General features: G+C 40.1%; 2 protein-coding genes across 6 annotated transcripts; both read right to left on the reverse strand.

The window, feature by feature from the left end:
- Window positions 1-679: 679 nt before the first annotated feature.
- mdm4 (MDM4 regulator of p53) lies at window positions 680-7,423 on the reverse strand. Of its 5 annotated transcripts, none has more exons than XR_003692403.1 (12): window positions 6,855-7,423; window positions 6,575-6,662; window positions 6,411-6,485; window positions 6,111-6,244; window positions 5,939-5,988; window positions 5,418-5,482; window positions 4,083-4,179; window positions 3,833-3,993; window positions 3,475-3,672; window positions 3,325-3,393; window positions 2,090-3,234; window positions 680-2,011 (listed from the first exon to the last, which is right to left on the reverse strand). XR_003692403.1 is itself a non-coding variant. In XM_028576059.1 (12 exons), the coding sequence occupies exons 3-12, from the start codon at window positions 6,644-6,646 to the stop codon at window positions 2,665-2,667; spliced, it is 1,491 nt and encodes a 496-aa protein (XP_028431860.1). In that variant the 5' UTR covers window positions 6,647-6,662; window positions 6,855-6,941; window positions 7,219-7,423; the 3' UTR covers window positions 680-2,664. The 5 variants fall into 5 exon arrangements, 4 of the variants coding, with proteins under 4 accessions (XP_028431860.1, XP_028431862.1, XP_028431859.1 ...); XM_028576059.1 differs by having other exon boundaries at window positions 680-3,234; window positions 6,855-6,941; window positions 7,219-7,423; XM_028576061.1 differs by having other exon boundaries at window positions 680-3,234; window positions 3,475-3,657.
- A 5,224-nt stretch (window positions 7,424-12,647) lies between these two features.
- On the reverse strand, window positions 12,648-24,950 carry LOC114554875 (sortilin). Its single transcript, XM_028576944.1, has 20 exons — window positions 24,601-24,950; window positions 20,704-20,766; window positions 20,533-20,606; window positions 20,336-20,438; window positions 20,012-20,173; window positions 19,728-19,801; window positions 18,554-18,603; window positions 18,349-18,476; window positions 17,714-17,858; window positions 17,321-17,476; window positions 16,917-17,029; window positions 16,555-16,657; window positions 16,297-16,465; window positions 15,971-16,155; window positions 15,673-15,862; window positions 15,449-15,565; window positions 14,562-14,670; window positions 13,953-14,065; window positions 13,723-13,846; window positions 12,648-13,634 (listed from the first exon to the last, which is right to left on the reverse strand). Exons 1-20 carry the CDS (start codon window positions 24,835-24,837, stop codon window positions 13,620-13,622), a joined length of 2,430 nt encoding a protein of 809 aa, XP_028432745.1. The 5' UTR covers window positions 24,838-24,950; the 3' UTR covers window positions 12,648-13,619.
- Window positions 24,951-24,998: the final 48 nt, after the last annotated feature.

Raw genomic sequence — 24,998 nt, forward strand, 5'->3', positions numbered from 1 at the left:
AAGTACAACATTCAAGGCCCATTTTCTGCATTGAGTACATTTACTTTAAATACTTTTGAGTATATTTTTCTGATAAAGCTCAAGTATTTTTTACATTTCCAATGCGGGCCTTTTACTTACGAGTATGTTAAATGTCGTATTGGTACCCATGTAATAGCTCTGAATGCTTCCTCCACCATTGATGTTTGCTAGTTTTTACCTAGAATCATGCCCTCTGTAAAGCACGGAGTAAAAAGTTGCCTTCACTTGTATGAAAGTACTCATTTTATGATCACGTCAATGTACGAGCCATTTCTATAGGCATGAGTCAACCTTTGTGCGATTTCAGATGGGGGAAAAGCTTCACAGGGGACTTTCCACACTGAGGGAACATCCCCTAATGGGTAATTATCTATAACACCCTGGCTTAACATAGCTGCAGTATTTATGCACAAGTTAGAAAGCAAAAGTGTTACAGCATAATCTACTGTAGAGGATAGGTTGTCTGTCCCAAAAATAAGGCAGACTTAGGGCAGCAGGACAGTGAGTAAGCAGAGTGGAGTTGCAGGTGCTGGAGCCCAGTCAAGAAGGAGAAGACACGTGACAGCTGGCCTGTCATACATGACTTACGCGCACACAGACACACAATCAACTGTCCCTCTGGTCAGCAAGTGAACTAAATGAAACAATTAACTCTTAGTTGCTTTACAAAACAACTCATTTTATTCCACGACAGGTAGAAAACAAACAACTATATTAGCTGTACAATGTTTGAGCAAATTATATTCTTAATGTCAATTGCAACAAATCCGTCATTGTGAACCAGTATTACTGGTATAATATGTACTAAGCCACTTTAATGAGGTCTGCATCTAGAGGAAGTTTGTTTCTCTCGATGCACAATTATGGTGATAAATACAAAAAGGCGACATTCATCTTTTATAGCTTTTCATATAACTAATATAGCTCTCTCACCAGTTCAGTGCTGGCTCTAGTCACGACGGGAGGCATGCTCTATATATGCTTTACATGGTATTACTGGTACTGTACAGCTTATGTGGGCACCAGAAACAATATTGAGACTTCTCCCCACCTGCTGGCAGAAAGATTAAGCGCAAGTAAAGGCCATATCAAGGAACTATTGTATTCCCTCTATGCTAAGCAGAGCCAAGAGTTTAATGCTTACGGTCACTGTACATCTTACTTGTAAGGATTGTAGAGCATACTGTATTTGTAGACCGCTCACACACCGGTCCACTGACACAATCTTCAAATAATGTAGAGACATCAAAATAAAATCTATAATAATATACAAATTAAAGTTCAGAGTCATTACGTGGCAGTGTTAACGCTGAAATCAAACCTCAAACTCCCAATATGTACTCCAGTCATTTTCACAGAGGGTACATGTGGTAACTTCACCTGCTTCCTTAAAAGACTTTCCGTATACCTTTCAGCAAATAGTTTTGCGTAAAATGTACACATTAGAGCTCTGTAACAAGTGCAGACTTTTTTCTGCTTCATTAGAAGTGGCGGTCATTTAAACAATTAAAACTGAATCATAAATAAATTAAATACAAAATATACAGAAATCGTTTGATTAGGATTTGTGTGTAAAGGAACTTCTCTGAATGATAACATTTAAACATTAACCAACCGTTATATGACATAACTTACTGCAGGCATAACTGTCATCAGAGGCTTGTAAATACGGTACTGAATACACATTAACATCAAATTAGTACCCCAAGAGAACATTACAGTAAATACTTCAGCTGTGCATTCTCAAGCAAGTTAAATTCAATTCTACATTTAAAATACTATGTTGAGAGAAACAGGACTTAAGCCACCACATCTGTATTTTACAGTACATTCAATTATGCTAGTAATTGTTTGTTTTTTAAAGAAAAGCTTAGGGAGGATACTTTCATGGAGCTGCAGCTGTTGACAACAAAATCATGGTTTTATTACCCTCTTTCATGTTCTTCCTTCAATTTTGTCTTCATAACTCAAATCTCAGAGCCACAATTCCCTAAAATGATATAAAAAAAGGGTTAAAAAAATAACAAAATGGCCTAGAAGATGCTTAAAGAAATATTCATGTAATTACCTGCAATGATATTTCCATTTTTGCCTAGATGATGACGATCGTGAATCTATGGGGAAAGAAAACTAACAGAAGGCTAGCAATACCAGTTTAAAATGGCACCATTCAATGCATAGCAAAAACCATGAGAAAATTCACACTTAGCCTGAAAAAAAAACAAGCCTTCATTAAATCAAATAGCTCACATTGTGCACTCATATGTGATCTCCTTATAAATAAATAAATACTTCTGCCTTTGTATATCCCTTATTTAAATGTGGCACTAAAACAAACATTTGGTATGACAAATTCTCGAGTCAGAGGTTTCATCAAAACAATACTTGAGAAGCAGTGTGATGCAGAATAAACCATGCAACCAAGAGGAAGCTTCACCAAGTGCTATACTTTGTGTACATATCTGTGTAGGTTTAAACGGTAAGGTGCACATTTTGTGTGAATGTCTATGAGTGTGTACCAGTGCATGCATCTGTATGGTCGAATGTGTGTAGTATATTTGTTGTTGTTGAGTTCCCCAGAGGCTGACAAGTGTGTGTGTGTGTGTGTGTGTGTGTGTGTGTGTGTGTGTGTGTGTGTGTTTTTTAGAGGATGAATATCTTAATAACTTTTTGAATGATCTTCCCACATCCTGGGCAGGGAGCATGAAACTTGTGTAGCCTCCTTGCACATGGGAAACAGGTTAGCAGGTGAGCCGTACGGCCGTGTATTATATTTCCGTTGCGTGGTCGCACTCGACAGAGCTTGCAAGGCTCCAACAGTGCCTCAGGCCGAACTTCTTCAATCTCCATGCCCAGATTTTCCTGACTCTCCCCTTCTGAGAGCTGCTCATCCTTGTGGAAGCTGGAGGGCCAAGGCCCCTTGCCTTTCCCTGTAATCATAGTGGGCAGTGGTCGCTCAGCTGTGGAGTGGGAGGGCAGGATGACAGGGTCAGAGACCGTCCTGCTGCAGTCTGGGACGTCAATGCCTGTGTCACTGTCATCTTCCTCATCATGGGTGGCGAGAGAGCTGCATGCTGGGATGTCAGGAACAGAAAGGGAATGGGCTAGTCGGGGGACATCTTTGTACCAGTTCTTGCGGAGAGCCCAGCAGCGAACACAGTACCTCTGGAGAGGTGTGTTATACTTCTTGCACTCTGTGCACTGCCACGCATCCTGAGCAATAAGGTAGATACAACGTCACACATCTGCATCGTTCAAGTTTTAATCTACAGCTAATCAAATCCTAAAACAGTTGATACTAACCTGTGTTGAGATCTCTGTATCAGTGTCATCGCTCAGACACTGCGAGTCTTCATCTGGCTCCTCCTGCATCTGGATAAATATACATAGAACTTAATTTGGTTGTTATGAGCCTGACCAATAAAAAGGGCAAAGTCCTAAACAAACTCCTACCTCTCGATCTGCTTTCTCCTCCTTCCCTCCTTCGTCATCATCCTCAGGTAGAGCCTCTCCTTCTCCTGCACTCCCTTCCTCCAGCGCAGCCTCTTTCATCTCCACGCTCACCTGTTCACTCCCGCCCTCGGTCAGGAACCAGAGGTCATCTGTGGTGTCCGACACAATGGCTGTGTCCTCCTCCTGTGCAGGAGATAGCTGACACATCAGTCAGACCACCACCGTTACACTCCAATTCATGCCACTTGCCAACAAGTTATAATGTCTGTGTTTTTAAGCTTGAAATCTCCCAACCTACACCTCAACCAGCTGTTACTAATGTTATTAGATAAACTTTCTAACACATGAGGCTTCTTACTTGGTTTGTGTGGATGTCCGTGGAGCCGTTGCTCCTGCGGCTGTAGTTACTACGGAGATTACCCAGAAACCACCAGGGCAGGCCAGAGAGATCCCACTCGTCCAAAGTAACATCTAGTTTGGGCCGTTTGCAAGCTGAACGTGGCAGGCCTTCAAGAGAGTCTGGAGAGGTTTTGAACGGTTCAATTCAGCATTCTGAGCAGGTCTGGTCCTGGGCATATTGCTGAGTAAATAACAGCACGTTTGCTTACCGTCGTCTGGCTCCCGAGGTCGTCGCTGGGAGGGGGTCTGCAGGAGAGGCCCATCACGGCAAGCCTCCAGCCCTGCTTTGACCACACCTCCACACATCTAGGGAGGAAATGTGAAGGACAAAAATTAGAAAACAGAGCCATAACTGGATACTTGGAGGACTCACAGCTCCTTTTCAAGATGGCCTCTGGGTATAGGGTGGTGGTACAGGGAACAAGGGGCTGGGCAATTAGGGTAAGGGCCAGCGGGAAGGGAGGTCAAAACAAATTAGGAGATAATAAGGGCACCATAACCGTGTGGAGGGTAAAAAAACGAGACAGAGAAAGGAGAGGTAGGAAAGCCAGTTCACTAATTAACACAATGATGAAGATAGTGAGTTAAAATTTATATAAAAAACAGTTCCAGTGCAGTAAAAACTGTTTCATATGTACTATGTGCAAACTAAATCATAGAATTTAAGTAATGACTTATTTCAAGATATGATCCACAGATATATACTAGACAAAATAAATGGTCTTGTACGGTATATATCTATGGAAGAAAGGTTTACAATCAGTGATTGGAAAATATAGTAATTCATTTGAGTCATAAAGCCAGCAAGGACAGACTAAAATATGACTGTAGCTAAACAATGGTTAGACAAAGTCTTAAACATAACTAGGTGCTTCAAGATGGATATTGGAGGGAGTCGGGAAGAAAGATGTAGGAACACGGGGGTGGGTTAAGAGGTTTAGGGTTACTGTTAGGCCTGTGGCTGGATCAGGAGCTGCAAACCTCCAGTTTCGGAGCAGAGAAGAGAACTCTGAGACAGACAGAGAGGGTGACTCTGCCCCCCATCCACTGGGTGGTGCTGGTGGATCGCAACAGAGTGCTGAAAATACCACCAGACCAAACCAAGGATGGGGTTGTACAGAGACGGTGCCACTCTGTACAAATGCACACCAACGAAGACAGCAGCCCTTACCTCCCCTCCTCATTACACACAAGCAGACAGCAGCTTACTTTACAGTTTAACACCGCATTTCCACTGCATTGTATGGCTTGATCCGACTCTATCACTACAGCAATCAGCTAAGAATCCCGCCTACACTGTGGGGGTACTATCCGCAGTGGAAAACTAAATAGAGAAAAGGGCCTTGGTATCAAAAGTGAGTTAAGTCAACTTGAACTATGCAGTGGAAATGAGGAATAAGTGATTTGGTGCTACACCAAGACCTACTGGTAGCTTTTCACTTAGCCTGCCAGTCCTGTCCCTTTGTATTCACTAGTGTTGTGTGTAGTGAGGGGAGAAAGGTTGGGGGTCTCTGTTTCTCCTTAGCACCATGCTTCGGTTTTACCTGACCGCGATCCTCCACTCCGCCCTCTACACATTCACGGCCCACAGAAAGATTCTCTGCAGCGTCTGCATTTCAGATGAGACACAGTAACAGAAACAGGACACCCCCACCCTTTAATTATAGCATAATACACTCTCTCTCTAAGGCCTCCTTCTGTAGCTTTGCAGGACCAGCTGGGAACTGGTATTGTTCTGGTCCCCGCATCCCCAGGAGATGCACAAACTATCACAAGCACTCAAAATGTATGCAAAAGGAAAGCTGAATTAGAATATATGTATAGATAATCACCATATACCCAGGGATCCTCACTTCAAAACATATGTTAAAGATGCAAATGAAGTATTGAATTAATCAATCACAAAGGGAAGAGGAAAAAGACATAATTGAATTTCAAGTCATCACAAATGTACAATGTACTAAACTACACAAAATGTATTCATACATTGATTGTTACTGATGGTGCCCCCTGACAAACATCATTTCACATAACGAAAACGAAGAGAAACGAATGTGAAACTTACCAGAACAACCAAGCACAACTAAGTATTTCTTGAGCATTTCATACACCGGGCTGTAAAATGAGAATATGAGAGTTTAGAATGGACCTCCTTATTTTAGATGCATATGTTTAGATGTATCTAGTCAAGCTTTACTGAGGGGTAACCAAACTCCACTTTTGGTGCAGCTGAATACCTCGGGTTTTTGACGGAGAAGCTGTCAACCTCCAGCAGCTCTCCCAAAGGGTCATCCTGGCAGTGGACTATGTGCTGCCTCTGTTTGTCATACAGTTGCTTCCCCATGATGTACTGACCCAAGTAGTGCATCACCTACACAAAAAATACTGGATATCACAAATCACAAGGCACCTACAGGGTATAATTTTACCTACTACTGAACCCTGGAATAACCACTTCTCAGATAACACTTTGTTATGAGCTAGTAAAACAGGCTGCATACTAACAAACATACTTGACATTTCACCTGACAGCTCACCTCTTTGAGTGTGAAGACTTCTTCTTGAGCTCCGGCAACACGCAGAATCTGAAGGAGAGGGGCTTTTGGTTGTACCTGTGGGGGGGGCATTAAATATGAACTACATATGTAATGTTGGATAATTGTACAGGCAAACAGCTGTCATAGTTTTTGCTTAATTGTACCTGATTTCCCTCTCCAGGTAGTGTCCTGCATGATGAGCTTGATGCCAGAGGCTGGGTTGATAGTGAGCTCATAGTAAACGAGCAAAGTCTGAAATACAGTGTTATAACATGTAAGATATACCAGCCATCAAATTCACGATCATTACATTAACGCTGGTGTATTGACTTAACATTTAAACGTTAATACACGTATTATACCAACGCCCACGAGGCCAAATTGACTTTGCTTTGTCAAATGACTGTAACGTTTAACAGACTGCACCAAAATGGGCTGGCTTACCAAACATCTGCCTCGGTGGATTCGTTACACCACATGGATACACGGTTAACGTTACACCACTCCACCATCACTTGCTGGCGTTAATGTCTTCAAATAACAAGGTCAAAATTCCGTCAACCCGAGGTAGCGTAACGTTGCATAAACGGATGAAATGTTGGTACAAAGCACAACTGCAACCACTATTAGCTACTGGCATGGGAACTGTAACCTCTGGGTAACGTTGGCAGGTGACAAACCTGCTGTCGTTAGCAAACGTGTAATAGACAGCTAACGTAACGACAGGGCTAACGTTAGCTAGGTAACTTAGCTGGTTAGCTAGCTAGCTAGCTATATCCTGAACAATACGTTCGTTGAAACTGATTACCGTGATGAGTTGGCATTACTTCACAGCTGCTACATTGTTCCACACGCTCTGCTGCCTTAAAAACATCTAGTCGACATTTTGGAAATTTACATATAGCTAATAAATCTTGGGATTTTGAACTCTAGCTAGCTCACTAACTAACCGCTGACAATTAGCATAGCTGAACTACAGATTCAAAACGATGAATATGGCTACACAACTTCCGGCTGCACAGCTACATACTAGGCCAAGAGTGTGCCGCCCCCTACTGTTTGATGGACAGCCATAGACTGTATTAGCACACCCTACGGTGTTATCTATGGAGGAAATATTTATTCATAATTCAAATTGAAAGCCCAAAGATAAATTGAAAGTCCAAAGAGAAAACAAAGCGAGATCAAGTTAAAAATATTATTATTATTTTTAAAATTTTCCATTTGGCTTTGGCTTTTGAATTTAATATTTGGCTTTTGAATTTCAATTTATCATTGGCTTTTAATTTTCATTTAATATTTGGCTTTGGTATTTCAATTTAACATTGGATTTTCATTTGGATTTAATGTTTGTGTGTGGTCAGATCTCGAGGACGCACACACACACAAGGATCGTCATCATCCGAAATGCAACCTCTCCTTCTTCTTTCTCTCACTTTTTTCTCCGGGTGGTGCGCGCGGTGTGAGGTGCGCCTACTCACAACAATCACTCCTGATTGACGGCCTTTTGTACAGCCCGTGTAGGCTACTTTTTCAGACTTCCAGCTAACAGCGGTGCCTGTGAGCATCACTGGCCGGCCAGCAGGGAGGCGATCCCGGCTGCCACCAGCTGGCTGTCCCGTCAGACTGAAGCTTCTGACAACATCGGAGAAAATGTGCAGTTGGCCATCAACGTTTGTAAAACTGCCCATATTCAAACTCTACACAGTTAATTTATCGCATAAAAAAGCCTCAATAGTGAATTTAGTGGTGGATAGCACTTTTTTATGCGATAAATTAACTGTGTAGAGTAACACGGGCCCAATTATAGTAACTACATGAAAACGTCACTGTTGTTGCATGAAATGTCGTTTGTGTTTAGCCTACATCATCATTTTCTATCATGTGAAACCAGTCTATGTGTGAAACAAGACCCAGCCTAGTGGTGAATCTGCAGACAGATGCTTAACAGTGTAGCTTCGTGAGACCGTCCTGATCTCGCGAGCTCCAGTTTTCCACTCGCAGATCAGTCTGGCATCTCGAGGCAGAGAAAATTTGGAGCCGTTAGCCAAACGACCGGGCCAATCAGCGTTGGTTTTGAGGTGGGTTAGGTGGTGATAGACAGATGGTTTATCCAATCAGCTAACCAATATTATCAGCCAGCGGTAGCCCTAATTCTGTTAGCCGCTCGCTAATGCTTTTTTTCTCTTGGATCCTTCTTTTGGAATATGGTCCGGGAACCTGAAATGGTGCCTTTTATTCCTAAATTTTCGTTACACAAACGGCAAATCTCCTTTACCGACATGTTGCTTGCATGCTGAGCTTACGAGCTATGCTTTGCCTGCAGCAGCAGGGGCGGGCTTGTGGTTGTATTTTCATACGCTTCGTGGATCTGATTGGTTGATTTGGCCCGTCTATCACCAACATAGGTGATAGACAGATGGTTCATCCAATCAAATAACCAGTATTCCGCCCCTTCCCAAAAGTTCTCCAACGGAAAGTTCCCAGATGGATATGCCGAGCAAATGCGAAGCAATCCATCTGGCGGAGTCAGGTTATTAACAGTGTGCTCCTCAGCAGTCTGCTCCCCCTGCTGCTCATAAGGTGCCTCTGCACCCCTTTCGTTTCAGACCCTCCCACCAGCCTTTGGGCCACGCCTCCTCATTTACGTTGACATGTGTCAAGTCCAAACGAAAAGGCAATGTTAAATGGAAATTCAAAAGGAGAGGTTGCATTTCGGATGATGACGATCCTTGTGTGTGTGTGCGTCCTCGAGATCTGACCACACACAAACATTAAATCCAAATGAAAATCCAATGTTAAATTGAAATTCAAAAGCCAAATATTAAATGAAAATTAAAATCCAATGTTAAATTGAAATTCAAAAGCCAAATATTAAATGAAAATTAAAAGCCAATGATAAATTGAAATTCAAAAGCCAAATATTAAATTCAAAAGCCAAAGCCAAATGGAAAATTTAAAAAATAATAATAATATTTTTAATTTGATCTCGCTTTGTTTTTTCTTTGGACTTTCAATTTCTCTTTGGACTTTCAATTTGAATTATGAATAAATATTTCCTCCATAGGTATCAAGGTCTTCTTCCAGTGATACAATACTGAGAACAAGTTATCAAACTTCTAGAGCATTAACAGAGGTGGGAAGTATCCATACTGTCTATCACTACCAGTGGGAACAGTTATAGATAAGTAACTAGCTTAGTTCTAGAAATATTATATCCACATGTGGCACTTCATGACATTTTGTAACTGACTGACTCCAACATTAATATTCTGGGCTACTTTTTTACTCACATCCAGGGGCGTAGCACCAGACCCTGGGTCCTATGCATAGGCAGTCCTGATGGGCCCCCATGTTCCTCAACATATTGCTAATTATAGACATTATAGCCTATTAATTTAAAATTAAACATGTTTTAAATTAGGCTATTACAATGGTGTGTTATATGCAAACAGCATTGCTAGTGTAGTTTATTTATTTAGCCTTTACCTCAGATTACATGTATAACCAAATTATCATTTGAAAGTGTATGTTCTGCTCTTTATATGGGTTGTCTCAGTTTGTTTTTAGCACTAACAGTCACGGAGATATTCAAGCAGTTTAGCACCATGGATTTAATTTTTTAGTTTGTGCTCACCTTTCTTTGAAAAGAAGTCAGTTACCAATTGTTTCCCCTCATTTAGTTTTCTCAACTCCTCCTGTCTTTCCTTTCTTTTTTGGTAGCATGATTTGACTTTCTTTGAGAAAGACATTTCTACAGCAGAAGTTTGCGCTCCACCAGACGCTCAAGCGTGCAGATGGACTAAACCATTTGGCGCATTAGAAAGGGGTGGGTGAGACCTTAGTTTTTTTCTGTATACAAAATGTAGTCAGTCAATCAACAAAGTTAGTCAGCCAATACACTAACTTTACATTTCATCTGACATGCATTATGAAATTTAATTAGGAAATGAAAATATCCAGGTGAAATAAAAATATATTACAGACTTTTCAAGGGCCCTCTCTCCCCTTGGGCCCTGGTAATCAGTATCGGTTTTACCCCCAGTCCGACGCCCCTGCTCACATTTAAGATGTAGCTCTGGCTAAGGTTATTTATTTAGCTGAAAAACGTTTTATGCTACATATCTTCATCAAATATAAAGGTTCTGTTAGAACTTAAACATGGCGGTTCTGAATGTCAGTGCCACTTTTTAAAATAGTAGCTAACTAATGACTTATTATTGGTTAATTAGCCTAATCACTTACTAATGCTTAAAAGGTTAGTTATATAAGCCAATAAATATAAGCAAAACATTTTGGTTGTCAGATTATGAAAGATCCCTTGCTGGTGTTTACCATTTACACATAGTAATAATGCAGTTATAAATATTGGTAATCTATTCATAAATGCTAAATAAGTTGTTCAATAGATGTTGGCAGTCATATATGGTCCAATGAGTCAAGATCTATAAAACATTAGTAAATGGTTATGATTAGAGCTGGGCAACACATCAATATTATATTGCTATATGGGACTGACTGGTCTTAGATTTTGGATATCGTAAATCGTAATATTGGATATCGTAATATGGCTTAAGTGTTGTATTTTCCTGGTTTTACAGGCTGCATTACAGTAAAGTGATGTAATTTTCTGAAACTACCAGACTGTTGTCACAGTTCTTGGATTTGCCTTTACCCACTTAGGAATTATATTCACATTAATGATGATTATCTAAAATCTCTTTAGTAAAATATTTTATGAAAGCACTAATTGTCAACCCTACAATATTGACAGAGTAATTTGGTCAAGAATAACGTGATATCGGATTTTCTCCATATCGTCCAGCCCTAGTTATGCTTATGAACGATCAATAAAGCTAATAGTTACAACTTGGCTAGTATTTACCTTTTATAAAGGGTGCCTTATTTTAAGTGGTACCACAATCAGTGTCTTCAGTAAGCAACTGACTTTGACAGTGCATTAACAAAACCCAAACACAACTGAACGGATGTAAGAGAGTTGTGCTATTTCATTCAGAAAATGCAAACATTGTTATAAAACATTTGTGCTACAGAATAGTTTAATTCAAAGATACTCATCTCTGATATTCTAGCAAACAGTCAAGAAAACAAGATGGAATGAAAATCAAAACTCAGATCCTTCACAATCCTTTACAAAAATTAGATGTAAAAGGTGGCACACATGCAACTTTTTCACAGATCTGTAGATGCAGTGCAAAAATAAATCGATGGATCCAGTAAATAGCTGGGTTTGTTCTTAATGACAGTTGTGTATATAAAGATGCATCAAGCATATGAATTTGCTTTTATATCTGACAAAGTCCACCCAACAGTCCTTGAGAATATGCCTCTATTTTAGGCCAGTTTATTACAATAGCTTATTCGCTGGGATATTATTGACTCTGCTGGAAAACAAGCATTGGCCTTAAGCCCGCACATGTCAAAAGTTACAGCTCTTACTGTACATTGCAGATAATAGAAATGGTAGCCAGCCAACATCTCGTCTTAAAAATTCATATAACAGAGTAAAGTGTCTACTGGGAAAAATATGTAACTCAATTAACTTAATTAAGTGTATTGTTGTTATGGCCACCAGACACATTCATCTGATAAATTAGATTTGTTATTGCGGCTATCTTTGAACATCTGTGAGATTATTAAATTGGGATGCACCAAAACATCAGAAGAAAAAAAGTATAATTCTGAAATTGTTTGTACTGCTAATATTAAGCTTTACAAACAAAATGTTGAGACTGTTTTATATTAGTAACAGAAACAAGCATGGTCTCTAAAAACATTTGATTACTTGATGGTTATGCCTGCACCTGCATTAAGCTCATTAGACATATGCATATTGCTATTGGCAGATATAGGGAAAATATCAGCCAAATAATAATAAAAAAAACAAAATTAAAAACAACAACAGCAACATACTGGTGCACCCTGTTAAGGAAAAAATCTGAAAGTTCAAGTAAAGGGTTTGGGTTAGCATTATACTTCATATAATGCTGGGCTAAGGTTAGGTTTCACCTATAGAACCTCACCTGTACAATTAGAAAACTAAACAGTAAAAGTGCTTTGGCAATAATTCAAGTCTTTCATTTTTACAACGCATACAAAGGGAGTAGATGGTATTGCTTCACTGTATAAAAAAATGTTTTATCTTACAACAATGGCAGGCCCTTTTAACATTTCTTTTTAAAAGTTTCAATAGGAACTACAAATGAAAGACTAGCATTTATTTCTCAGTGACTTCTTTTATTGTTCTTGTTAGCCGACATTATTGATCTAGTGGCTGATAATAGTTACAAGTTCTTCTAAATAAGCACTAGTAGTCACTAATTTGGCTTTTACTATCTTCAAAGCATTTGTACTTATTTTTATGTTCTGGTTACAGTTTCAATTTAGTTTGACTCGTCTATAAATATAAACTATTTAATAATAATTACAATGATGAAAACAAAACGGTAGACATACTGTATGTATGAATAATAGTATTTGACTGTTAAAATATTTGATTCTATATTACCTACTTTTAAAAGTGAAAGTGGCATGAAAAAAAAAAAAAAAACTCATAGTGAGTAGTCTAGCCTAATTTTAGTGAGTGGTGAAGCTGACAAAATTATTGATAAAATGGCCGCCAGGACTGTATCTTAATGTTTAAAATGTATTGAATATAAAAACTATTTAACTGACAGCAGACATAATCTCTGAGCTAAAATATTGATTATTATTTTCTGTGTTCTGTTTGACTGTTCCCTAACTCTTATATAAAATGTTCTGTAAGCCTCTATATCTAGCCTCTGTATTGTGCTTTTGCAGTGCATCACGATATGAAAAGCGATCTTTTCTAAGGTCAGCATGAAAGGAAACATACAGAGCACAACAGAGTACGTATTGAGACTCAGTGGTCTTTACAGAACTCTTTGTGACAGAAACAACAAAAGCTCTCCAGGAACCCCAGAGACTTTCTTCTGTTCTGCACTGGGTTTGTCCCCCTCCCAAAACCACCAGTTCGCCTTTTTGTGGGAGACTCAACTGGTACATGAAGCAATGTAAGTTGCTGCTGAGTCCTCCAGCCACCAGGGGATAGCAAGAAGTGAGAAGCAGATGTTAATCAGCATGTGGGAGCAACAGGAGTTCCCAGGCATCATGAAAGACTGTTAAATTTCGGCTTGATGAGCCTTTGAGTGAGGAGAAATGTCCACCTTATTCTAAGAGGTCCTGTGGAGAGACACAAACAATACAAATCCGTTAATAGATGATCACAAAGTTGAACTAAAAATAGGGCCTTTTCCGCAGTATCGGATACCTGATCTGAGTCTTCGTTGTACTGTGCTTTTCCTGTCTCCATGTAGTGAGTGTCAAGATCGTCGACTCCTATTTTAACAGCCTCAACATGTTCCCTCATAACAGAGTATCGGTGCACAAGGAACCTGATGAGGACATGAAGCATATTAGAAACAACAGAGATGAAATACAGAATGTCCAGTGTTTATTTCTGTGTGTGTGTGTGGAAATATTAAAACATAGTTAACTGACCGTCCACCGCAGACATATTTCTTTACCAGCCAAACACCTGCAATAGCACTCGTCAGAAGGATCGCTATGACAACCATCACTATGACAGCTGTGTTCGGTGAACTGTTTTCAGTCTGTTAGAGTTACAGAAACAGAAAGGGCTAAAAATGTGAAGAACTTACATGCCAAAAACAACCTATACTATTCACATGACTAAAAGATTTACCAGATTTCATGTCTCTCAGTTTTAAATGTGCTCACATGAATTGGCAAAATATGAGATATATATGAGAGCAATGGTTAAATGGCATCCGGCTGAAGAATTAGCACCAGCAACTGTTTATGCACCCAACTCCTAATATTTGCATTACCATCGTGGATAGAAACGTTAATATGCACTTTCTTTTGCAGATTTTTCAGTTAAAATTTGCACTATATTTGGTTGGAAATTTGGCTCATGTCACACCTCTACTAGATAACCCACTCACGCCTTCAGTGTTGACCATGCCAAAGATCAGAGGTTACCCTATTGATTTTTCAAGGCGTCCCAATATGCAATTTCACAGGTAGATAATGTTCCACTGTGTAGCTAGCCCACCTAGTCTCATTCTCAGAATGAGCAGAACTGACCAGAGAATTTGGATAAAGGGCATTGCTGGTGCACATCCGCCTCAGGTCTGTCTCCTTCCTGTCTGGCTGAAAACCTCCCTCACAATGGTCTCCTGGAATCTTCCGGTAGCTTAAATGTAAGGAGAGACAGAGAGACAGGTAAGGCAAGACAAAACTCAATGAAAAGGAGACAGGACAGGACAGGACAGCTGGTAAACTAAGATTCATGCCACTAATGGAGGGAGATGTGGAGGCAGAAATGGAAACATACTACTATGTGTCTTGTATTTGTTTAGTTCTTCTTGAACTACATCCTCAAAGAACAATGGCTTTGCACAGAAGTCCTGGATAACATTTAACACTAAGCCTTAAAGCAACACTATGTAACTTTTTTACCATAAAATAACAGCAAGACAGACAGCTAGCTGGCCATCTTGCCTTTGGACTAGTAAGTAATATTAGCTGGCTTGCTATGTCTTGTGTTTTTGCACTTGCTTGATGTTTGGCTGTGTTAGCAAAGTTGTCGACTCCCTAGTTTTTCATCATAAGTAATTTAATCATAAATGCACTTGCACCGCTGTCCACATTTACAGCAACAATGTATAAATAAATGTCATTCTGAAACTGTAGGGGCGCCAAATTGCAATACTATCAAGCGTTGTTGCTTTAAAATAATAATCTGTAATAGGCTTCTGGTAGTGAGTTGGTGAGGTCACCATTTCTTACAGTGCTTTTAACTGAATTACTGTTGGCTTGTTTGCTTTTCATATAACCCATAACCTTTTACCACACAGTGGTAAGACTTGAATCATAAATTATATTAATTATGTATTCATTTTCTATGTTTTGTATAAGTTTGAGTTTCTTGGGAAGAAAGAGAGAGCATAGATAAAAACAGGCGTCCTCACCCGCTGGTCTGTAGCTGTTCGGTGGTCCCATTTAAACAGAACTCCAGAGGATGACCCTTCATCTCCTTCTGCTCCACACACTCTGAGCTGTTCTCTGGGCGGTAATATCCAAAGTCACTGTGAGACAAAGCAGAAGCTCAAATGGCATTCTTTAAATTTACGGAGACAAACTGTGTAAATCTATTTAGTCTTATGGTTAGACTAAATGCAGGAGGAAAATATACCAGTGATAATCGTCAACTGTACATGGACAGGGGGACAGCTTCTTGGTGAGAGCAAAGTCCCTCCCGTTCCTGCAGACAGAGTCTTTCCTCAGGCGTAAGAAGGTCTCTTTATAGCCCAGCACACAGCCATCACTAGATCCACTGGGGTCTGCAGAGTGAGCCAGCCACTGTACATAGTCCCCTTCAGTACCTGCACATACATACATACATACATACATACATACATACATACATATACACGCACTTAGTAAGTCAAAAGGTGAAACACTTCCCATTACACCCACATTCTCTCACTCACAGTCTCTGGTGAGGAGCTTCCTGAAGTCTATGGTGATCACAACCCATTTACTGAAGTCGTTCCTGTAGCCCCACAAGCTGACGTTCAAGGAGCGAGAGCCGGGCTCACTGTCCATACCGCTGAAGTGAAGGGGGTCGCTGGTGAAGTTATATGTATGCCAGCACTGCCCCTCATCTGTTGAAAACCTGAGGGTGTGTGTGTGTGTGTGGGGGTGAAGAGCCAATAAAGGAAAAAATTAACTGTAAAACTGACAAATGATAAAAACATAAAAAAACAAAAACAATACTATAATAAACAAATCGTCTGGTATACTCAGTTGTATTCACTTGATCTGGTTGACAGGTGAGTTGGTGTGCTCCACAGCCACCAGCAGCCCTCCAGAGTCCAGTATAGCATAATGATGGGGGCCCCTGAGAGCCAACAGCCACGAGTAGCCCCCGTCATCAGACACGTACACATCAGGGGACAGAGCTGACTCTGCGTCTCCGACGCTGCCTGAAGAAATAAAGGACAATGGTGTTATGAGACATTTAACCATGAAATAAATTGATTCAGGGTAAAGACATCTTTGTTTTGTTTTTTACCATGAGCCAGAATGAGGCCCACAGCACTGGGCTGTGAAAGAGGCAGCATGGGGACGTTCATCTTCATGGTGGTGCTGTAGGATGCGTGAATGTGAAGTCTGCACTGTAAAGACACGATAATATCGTAATAATTAGGGTAATGTTGGTACCAAGTCAGCATGCTCGCTGCAGACACTCATACGGTTTAATGTAAATGTTAATTCAACAAAAAACAGAAGAGATTTAATAAAATGACAAAAACCAAAACAGCTCATCACATAAATAAAACACGCCAGGCATATTGGAGAAAAAAAATGCAAATCACAATAACAATGTATATAAAATATACTGAATATAAATCGATGTGTGTATGTGTGTCTCACTCTGTTAGGCCTGTTGGTAGAGGTCTCAGTGTCACAGTGGCTGTTCTGTGGTCTGTGCAGCGTCTGCCATTTTGCTCCTTGGTCAAAGGTGATCACTGTCTCCACTGCACCATCTGCAGTCAATAACATTCACTTCAATAACTATCAGGATCCATGTAGATAGTTTTACACTCCCCTTTACAGTTTTTCAAAACAGCCTTCCAACTGTTGCCCCATATACAGAATATACGACCATTTTAAAATCACATTTAGAGTGACGTTAGGATGAGCTGCAGTGTATATGCAACCCTTTTTCTGTAATTAAATGAAAAGATAATAAAATCATATTTAAAAATGTTGACTAACAATAACCAGAAGATTCCTCTTAAATGTGTAAGTACATATTATGCAGTGTGCTGACCCACCCTGTGTTAGTACGCTGGTCATGTAGACACCCCTGAGTGAAGTAATGACAGTGAAGTCAGTGTCGCTTCCTGTGGTCGTGTAAAGATGGCGCTCCAGAGACTTGGAGAACACGGCTCCTCTGTCATCTGACACATAGATGGTTCCAGCACCGGAGTCTGGTTAACATAATACACACACACATAAATACGTTAAATTGCTTTCTTTTGGTGAACGGTCTCAGAGTCAGACAAATGATACATTTACTGATCCCAATAGAAACCTTTCTGCAGCTTCAGGATAATTTTCAAGGACACCTAATCCTTAATCATTAGCATCATCTGTTATTACCAACATTGTCAACATCATCATCATCCACATCAATCATCACTATGAGCATTGTCACTGGTTCTGACCGCCAGGGTTGTCCACGTGCATGAATATCATGTCCTGATTGGCTGCCAATATGGAGTAGAACTGCTCGTGGTTGACTGGAGGAAGCTGAGCCATGTTCCACACCTCACCTCCGTCCACTGACACGTGGATCACACGCTCTGTACCCTAACAAGCACACACAAAAATGTTGTAATAGCTGCTCTGTTGCAGCTTTATACTTACTTAGACAGAGATATGGAATGTTAAATGTTAAAGGGCAAGTACACCCAAATCACAAAAGAACATACAAAATTCCTTTCATCTGCATGGTAATGGGGTGGTTTCAGTAATTTATGCACAAAAAAAAATCCCATTTGAGCCAAACCACCTCCAGATGTGGTCTGGCTGATCACAATGCCTATTTTGTGCATCAACACCCTGCATTAACAATGCAAATTACTTTGTAATTTGGGTGAACTGACCCATTGAGTCAGTAAAGTCTCGTAAAATGCACATTGTAAAATGAGGGAGGTACTGGATGTCTTCATATGTAATCTCACAATTTATGTCTATAAAGAATTAGCATGCACGCACACACACACACACACACACACACACACACACACACACACACACACACACACACACACACACACACACACACACACACACACACCGTGCCAGTCACGATGGAGGCAAAAACAAAGCGCCCTCCCAGTACAAAGGAGTAAACTCTTGTTGCGATGGTCTGGAAACTTCGACCATAGTCTGCTGTCTTCCTTAACTCCAAGATTCCTTTATCATCTAACAGAAAGAAAGTGGAGTTACTAGATGTATTGCAAAATTTTAAATATATGGGTAACTATACTGTTTTCACTTACTGCATGAGCCATTGTAGTTTGTTGTAAAGTAGATACTGTCTTTCGGACCCCTGTATGTGAGAAAGAGAAACTGAGGAATCTGGAGAAAGGAAATATCTAATTGTGCTCACTTTTTTTTCTTTTTTTTTTTTTTTAAACATAAGACACATAAAGTTGTCTGAGTTTATGGCTGTGGTTTCTTCTACAGTATGTGCTGTGCGAACAAGGCACACATCAACCACCGGGCCACGCTCCAAGCACTCTCTGGGGGACGAAGGTTTTTCACACTGCAAAGATTCTGCTCGTTCGAGGACTGTGGCCTGAATAAGAATGCTGTTGCTGACTCATGATTCACTCTGACAGCAGCCTCAGCTCTCTCTCTACAGTCAATTTAGGTTTGGGCCTAAATAACAGCTGTGGTCATGCAGAGCTATCACAATGTTCCCACAATGCAGCGATAACAACCGCAGGCTGACACCACAACCCCATGTGAACTCTGGTGCCCAAATGAAACCAGTCAGGAAAGTGATCCAAACTGTGGTGAGAAAAACAGCTGGAATAACAAAAATGAACAAAAAACACACGCACACAAACAAACTCCTTTTATAGCAAAAACAAAGATGCACATGGAGGCTGTGTGGAAACAAATATGGACAAAGCTGTTTCAGAGAGAGATTTTACTGCTTATTTTATATATATATATATATATATATATATATATATATATATATATTGTAAAATATATTAAGGGACTGTATGAAAATTGTTACAGTGGGGGGTGGGGTCAGAGAAGGAGAGGTGTATGTCATTTTTCTTTAGCTAAAGGGAGAGAAGTCTGATTTTATTTTGGAAGAACAGGTGTGGGTCATTAATTTTTCCATGCCCCAGACATGTATATTTAATTTCATCCTTTTCTAGCAAGATTTACTACTGTGTGTGCATTATGAAGAGTTAATCCTATGATATCATCAGGGTTGTCAAGAGGAAGGACCTAACCAAATATTTACAACATTGCTAATTTTAAAACATATGGTCGACCCCACCCCAATAATTTTCTTACAAACCCTAATGTTTGACTTGGTTCTTTATTATGCCATCCGTTACATATTTAATACCAACAACAACCCACACGTCTTGTGTGTATTTATAATTCATTACAAAACTGACGAATTCTGATGTATATGACAATTCTTACCATCTGACCAAACAAACACTGTCATGGATCTTCCTCCAGGTGGCACCAAAGTCCTCAGTCAGCCACAGGTCCAACTGGAGGGAAAAGGCTCAGTCAGTTAAAAAAAATGAAGTGTTCATAGACTTTTGAGTATTCAGTTATGCCTAAACAAACATTTAGTAGTTTGATATAGAAGTCCAGCATCCACTTAAGAGAGGTCCAGGTAAGTTTGCTTTACTCAAACTCAAAACTGCTGACAAAAACTCTACAATCTGAGATTTAGTCTAAAGAATGAAAGCCGCTACCGTGATACTGAGTGTCAGCAGTACGTTGCAGTCTCCAGGGTTGTACAGCATCTGAATGAGGGGCTCAAACGGCAGGTCGGTTGGAACAAAGGTCATACCAAAGTCCTGCGAGCGAAACAGTTTAAACCTCCTGATTTCTGACACATCAGCAGTGAGCATCACCTGAAACCAAACACAGAGGTGAGCTGTAAGGGAAGAAGTAGAGTGGAGCTTTACAATGTTCTGTATTATTATGAGGCAACAGCTTTTATATATACCAACCACAACAAAACACACATGTAAGGTATCAGCAAGGGGTCTGTAGAACAACACACAACGGCTCACCTTGCCAGAGTGGTCGGGACTGATGGCGATGCCAAACTCACTCTGGATGAAGGTGTGGTTGATCAGGTGAGTCACATCTTTAAACGTCTTGCCATAGTCTTCACTGACACAGTGACAAAGTTGCAGTTAGACCCTCAGACCACAGCTATGACAAATAATTTACTACTCCACTTAGTGTGCCACCAGGCATTTCTCACCTTCTGTAGAGGTTAGACTGGCCGAAACGCATCATGAACGACGGCACCTGAAATGTTGTCAACACCAGCAGCACCTGGAAAAAGAGAGGAGAAATTACACAACCATCTCTAACATCTTGGTCTTTTTTTTTCCATTTAGTCATAAATTTTCACTCATGTAAACAAACTCACCCCGGATCCATCTCCCACCCAGGCCAGCGACAGTGAACCCATGGTCCTCACTTTGAAGGTGAACTAGAATGGGGAATAAAAGTGAAAGCTTTTAGAAAACAAATCAATGAGTCACTCTTGCAAAATGTTTCTTAACTAGGATTGTTTGAAATAGTTTTGATTCTCATGTGATTATCATCATTGCTTAATACTGTGTCAGGAAATCAACTGAAGAACACACATACACACAAACACACACACACACCCAAGTCCAGAGTTTAGTCTGAAATATACAAAATACAAGAGTTTGTGTGTGTGTTTCCAGCACTCGCTGAATGAGGACAGAATGAATTGTTCTTACTGTCCACAGTAATTTGGCCATTTGGATGCACTCTGCGTGTGTGACCTACATTCCCGCCTAAATGACAAAGCCGAGGCCAGAGAACAAAACAATTACCAATGTCCCGAGCACACCAAGAACACACGCACACTTTTAAGGCTATGGAAGGTTTAAAGTTCAACATAAAATTTTAAAACAAAATACCAGTATTACATAATGTTAGAGGTAATGAGTAGAAAGAGTTTAGACCTAAAAACTTTTAGTTTGTGTCTGCCAACAACATTCCAGTCTATTCAGCCATAGTAACATTCATGTGTTGTCAAGTGGTCATTTCAGCAAGGTATTTAGCCACCAAAGGTTTCTCCCCTCCTCTCTCTTACTGGCAGGGTGGAGATGTTTACAAGGTGAACCCAGTCCCGGAAGCTGCATACAGCTCCATAAAGCCACAGGAGACGGCCAGGTGTGGCTGCTGGAAACTCCTTGTAAATATGTCCAGTGGAAACTGGCCGGCCCCGGCAATCCAAGTGTGTGAACACAGCTTTCCATCTCTCCTCTACATTAATCATGTCATCACATCCTCCTTGCATCCAACTATTCTTTCATGTCTTCATCGGTTTATTGCTTGACAACTTAACCTCCATCCAGTCAATTTGTTGATCAGTTAAAAAATGTAAATGTAAAACATGACGTGTCATGTCCTCCCAACAGTCTCATTATACCATTTAGTCTTGCATTGCCAGACCTTTTGGAGATGAATGGTAGTTTCGAGATAGGTCTGTAGTTATTTGGTTGGGTTGGATCATGGGCAGTTTTTTGTAAATAGGTTGGATTCTCACCATAATGCTGTACACGAACAGACACACACATATGTCCTTGCAGACTCAGACACAGCCAAGTCCTCTCTGAGAGGTCAGACGGCAACACAATGAGCTCCTTATTCCCTCTGCTCTGGTTTCTAACTTTTCTGCTTCAGCTACACACATAAAACTTCAGAAGAGAAGGTCAAGCACTCTTGGCTCTGATCTAACAGATCAAGCTGTGTAGACCAATCCTCTGATGCTGGACTAAGTTTTGCAGGCAGAGACGTAAGCTGGGCCATATTAATGTCTATTTGATTATTATTGTTCAAGAAAACCAGGACTAACCATGCTGATTATGTGTTGATTAACTGTTCAGTCTATAAAATGTTAGAAAGAAAAGGGGAAAACATGTCCATCACAGTTTCAATCTAGTACAGGAATGATTGGTTGCTTAAGTGATTAGTCGATCGAAAGTTATCTGATTGAATTATTTAGCTTGACGTTCTGTTCTGTGTTAGTTGCTAATTAGCAAATGCTAGCATGCTAACACGGTAAACAAAAAAATATTATACCTGCTAAACATCAGGATATTAGCATAGTCTTTCCTCCTGTTTGAGAAGCTTGAACCAGCAAAGTTGTGGCATTTTTGCTGGATGGATGACTGAAACATTTGACTTAACAAAAATGGTTTTCTGTATGCTAATTGACTGTTGGCACTGGTGTGTGGATGTAATTAAATGCAAACATGTGGCGGTTTATACACATACTTGATCATTTCTCCACCTACTCTGACCGAACGAAATGTAAAGTACAAGTCTCCGAGTCTAAAAGTGCCTCTCTATTTTCACCAGTTTGTTGAACTCGTTGGACGTCTCCCTGTATATCAACAAACCCATACTTTCCATAACACTTTCTCTCTTTCTCACTCAGTGTGGAACATCCACTCTGCTGCTGTTCTTGGTGCTTCAACAGCTGGCTGCGACCCAGTTACCCTTCACCATGAAAACAGAACATGTTTTTTTCTCTGCGTTCTTTTGGCCAGAGGGGATAGAGGATGGGATGAAAAAGAAAAAGAAACAGCAAACTAGTTTATAAACCAGACAGAGTCATCTAAATTAACCTTTTACAAAAAAAGAGAAAATGAGGCAAAGCTTGGACTGGCTGACAAAACACATCCTGTGTATTCTATTAGGGCTTAAAATAGCATACAAACAAGAGTAGGAGTAGGTTTGACTTGCCTAAGCTGGCAGTATACATAGCAAATTCAAAAATAAGGATACAACTAGTATACTACTGATCTAAATGCTCACACTTATTTATTCTAGCCCTGCAGCTCTAATAACATAAATTATGTTTGTGAGTGAGAAAGGCCCTAAGGAGACGGGTGTGCTGTCTATGAGCACACCAAATCGTTTTCATGCTCAAAAGCTAGCCCCGGTGTCTGAGCCACAGACATGATGTAACGACCCCTTCGTCCATCACTCACACGCAAAAGCTTTGGACCAAGCTGTTATTCTTGAACATTCCTCAGGACATCTGGGTTCTTCTTGTGCGTCCTATTACAACATGTTCAGTACTAAAATAACAGAAGGTGTCATTTGGTCCATTATACTGTGGGATCAGGGTTAAGATGTGAAAGAGTTTAAGACTAGAAGAAGAAAGAGAAGGCAACAACAACTAAAAAAAGAAAAGATGCTGATATTGTCAAATGCTGTCACATCAACACACCAAGATCCTCCTGTTACCAGACTGGAAGAGCACAACTAACATCCTCCATTCACACTTCATCAGTAGGTTTAATGATCTGACCCAGACTGACGACTTACATTAGTTCAGATCAATTAAAAAAAGAGTGTAACAGGTAGAAACAAGAAGTTCATAATCAGAAAACAAAATTGGCAACTTCAATAGATTATTTAGGCCTAAGCATTTCTTCAAGCAAAACATATCTTCTCCAATATATTCTAATTGCATATTAATCTGCTATTATTTGCCATCTGCCATTCTTTGACCATTATTGGGCAGATTAATTGATAATGTAAATAATCGTCAGTTGCAGCCTAAATTGAATATTTTTTTTGTTTTGAACTGTCAGATGGACAAAAAAAAAACAATTTGAAGATGTCATCTTAGGTTCTGGAAAACTATTTGCATTTTAAAGACCAAACAATGAATTTAGAAAAGAATCTATAATGAATTATTACTTTAAACCCCATAAAGTTTAGAAGTGTACATCAAGATAATTTGATTATTTTCATTATTAGTTATTCTAAAGTTTATTTATTTAATCAATGAAACGTCTTTTGTCAAAAAAATTGTGTGACACCTTTTGCCCATTTATTTTAGCCTACTACAATGTAAGACAAGGAGATTTTTGGCATTTTTGCTTCATGATTAATTGATTATTAAAACGGTTGCCGATTACTTTTCCGTTTCTTCCAATTAATTGTTTCACCTCTTATTCATACAGATTGCATCGCTGCAGGATTCACTTCTCTCTTCATTCAAATTACAGAGAGCTGCCAAATCATAACTGCCATGTATATTGTTGCATGGGAAAAATAAGTGTTAAATCATCTATAAGGTTGATCTATTTAAATGTATTTGTAAAGTTGTTTTGACATTATGAGCTGCTCCATGTGCTGAATGACAGACAAAAAGACGCACTGAAGTAGCCAGTGAGTTAACTCCAACTGCAGCGAACGCATAGACTCCTTTACTTCTTCAAGGTTTAATGTTATAATGGTGGGTTCAAATAAACCTGAACAAGTCACTTACAGAATGGGTGTTGTTTTGCAGGGTTGACTCTACTCCAGGCAGAGCTGTACATGTCTGTTCATTCAGTCCTGCGCTGCGTTTCGAGAGCTCCGACTTTACTAAACTATGTCGCTCTTCGTAACTGCCAAACTCCCTCTGCAGCCTCTTCAAATCTGAGAAGTCTTCTCCCTCGTAGAAGTCCGTGCCCACCGCAGACGAAAACAACCCGAGCGCCAAAATGCAAGATACGGAGATCATGTTTACAAAAAGACTGCACAACTTCGGACTCGGCGAGAAGCTTTTCTGTCCCAACACTTGGCTTCACACATGCCCCCCTCATCACCAAATGCATCTTCAATAACGGCCCATCCACCGTGGCAGAAGATTGGTCAGTGCCAGAACAACCTGCACTCTCATTG

This window comes from Perca flavescens, chromosome 4 (genome assembly GCF_004354835.1).
Source record: "Perca flavescens isolate YP-PL-M2 chromosome 4, PFLA_1.0, whole genome shotgun sequence".
Classification (NCBI taxonomy): domain Eukaryota; kingdom Metazoa; phylum Chordata; class Actinopteri; order Perciformes; family Percidae; genus Perca; species Perca flavescens.

What these genes read in the sequence shown, in the direction of transcription:
- mdm4 (XM_028576059.1), bottom strand. Translation starts at nt 6,646, where the DNA reads ATGAGCTCACTATCAACCCAGCCTCTGGCATCAAGCTCATCATGCAGG. An exon ending in AAGTCTTCACACTCAAAGAG is followed by an intron (nt 6,245 to 6,410) that starts GTGAGCTGTCAG and finishes TTTTTTGTGTAG; the next exon opens with GTGATGCACTACTTGGGTCA. An exon ending in AGTTGTGCTTGGTTGTTCTG is followed by an intron (nt 5,483 to 5,938) that starts GTAAGTTTCACA and finishes TCTGAAATGCAG; the next exon opens with ACGCTGCAGAGAATCTTTCT.
- LOC114554875 (XM_028576944.1), bottom strand. Translation starts at nt 24,837, where the DNA reads ATGATCTCCGTATCTTGCATTTTGGCGCTCGGGTTGTTTTCGTCTGCG. An exon ending in GGGTGGGAGATGGATCCGGG is followed by an intron (nt 20,607 to 20,703) that starts GTGAGTTTGTTT and finishes CTCTTTTTCCAG; the next exon opens with GTGCTGCTGGTGTTGACAAC. An exon ending in AGTGTTTGTTTGGTCAGATG is followed by an intron (nt 18,604 to 19,727) that starts GTAAGAATTGTC and finishes TCTCACATACAG; the next exon opens with GGGTCCGAAAGACAGTATCT.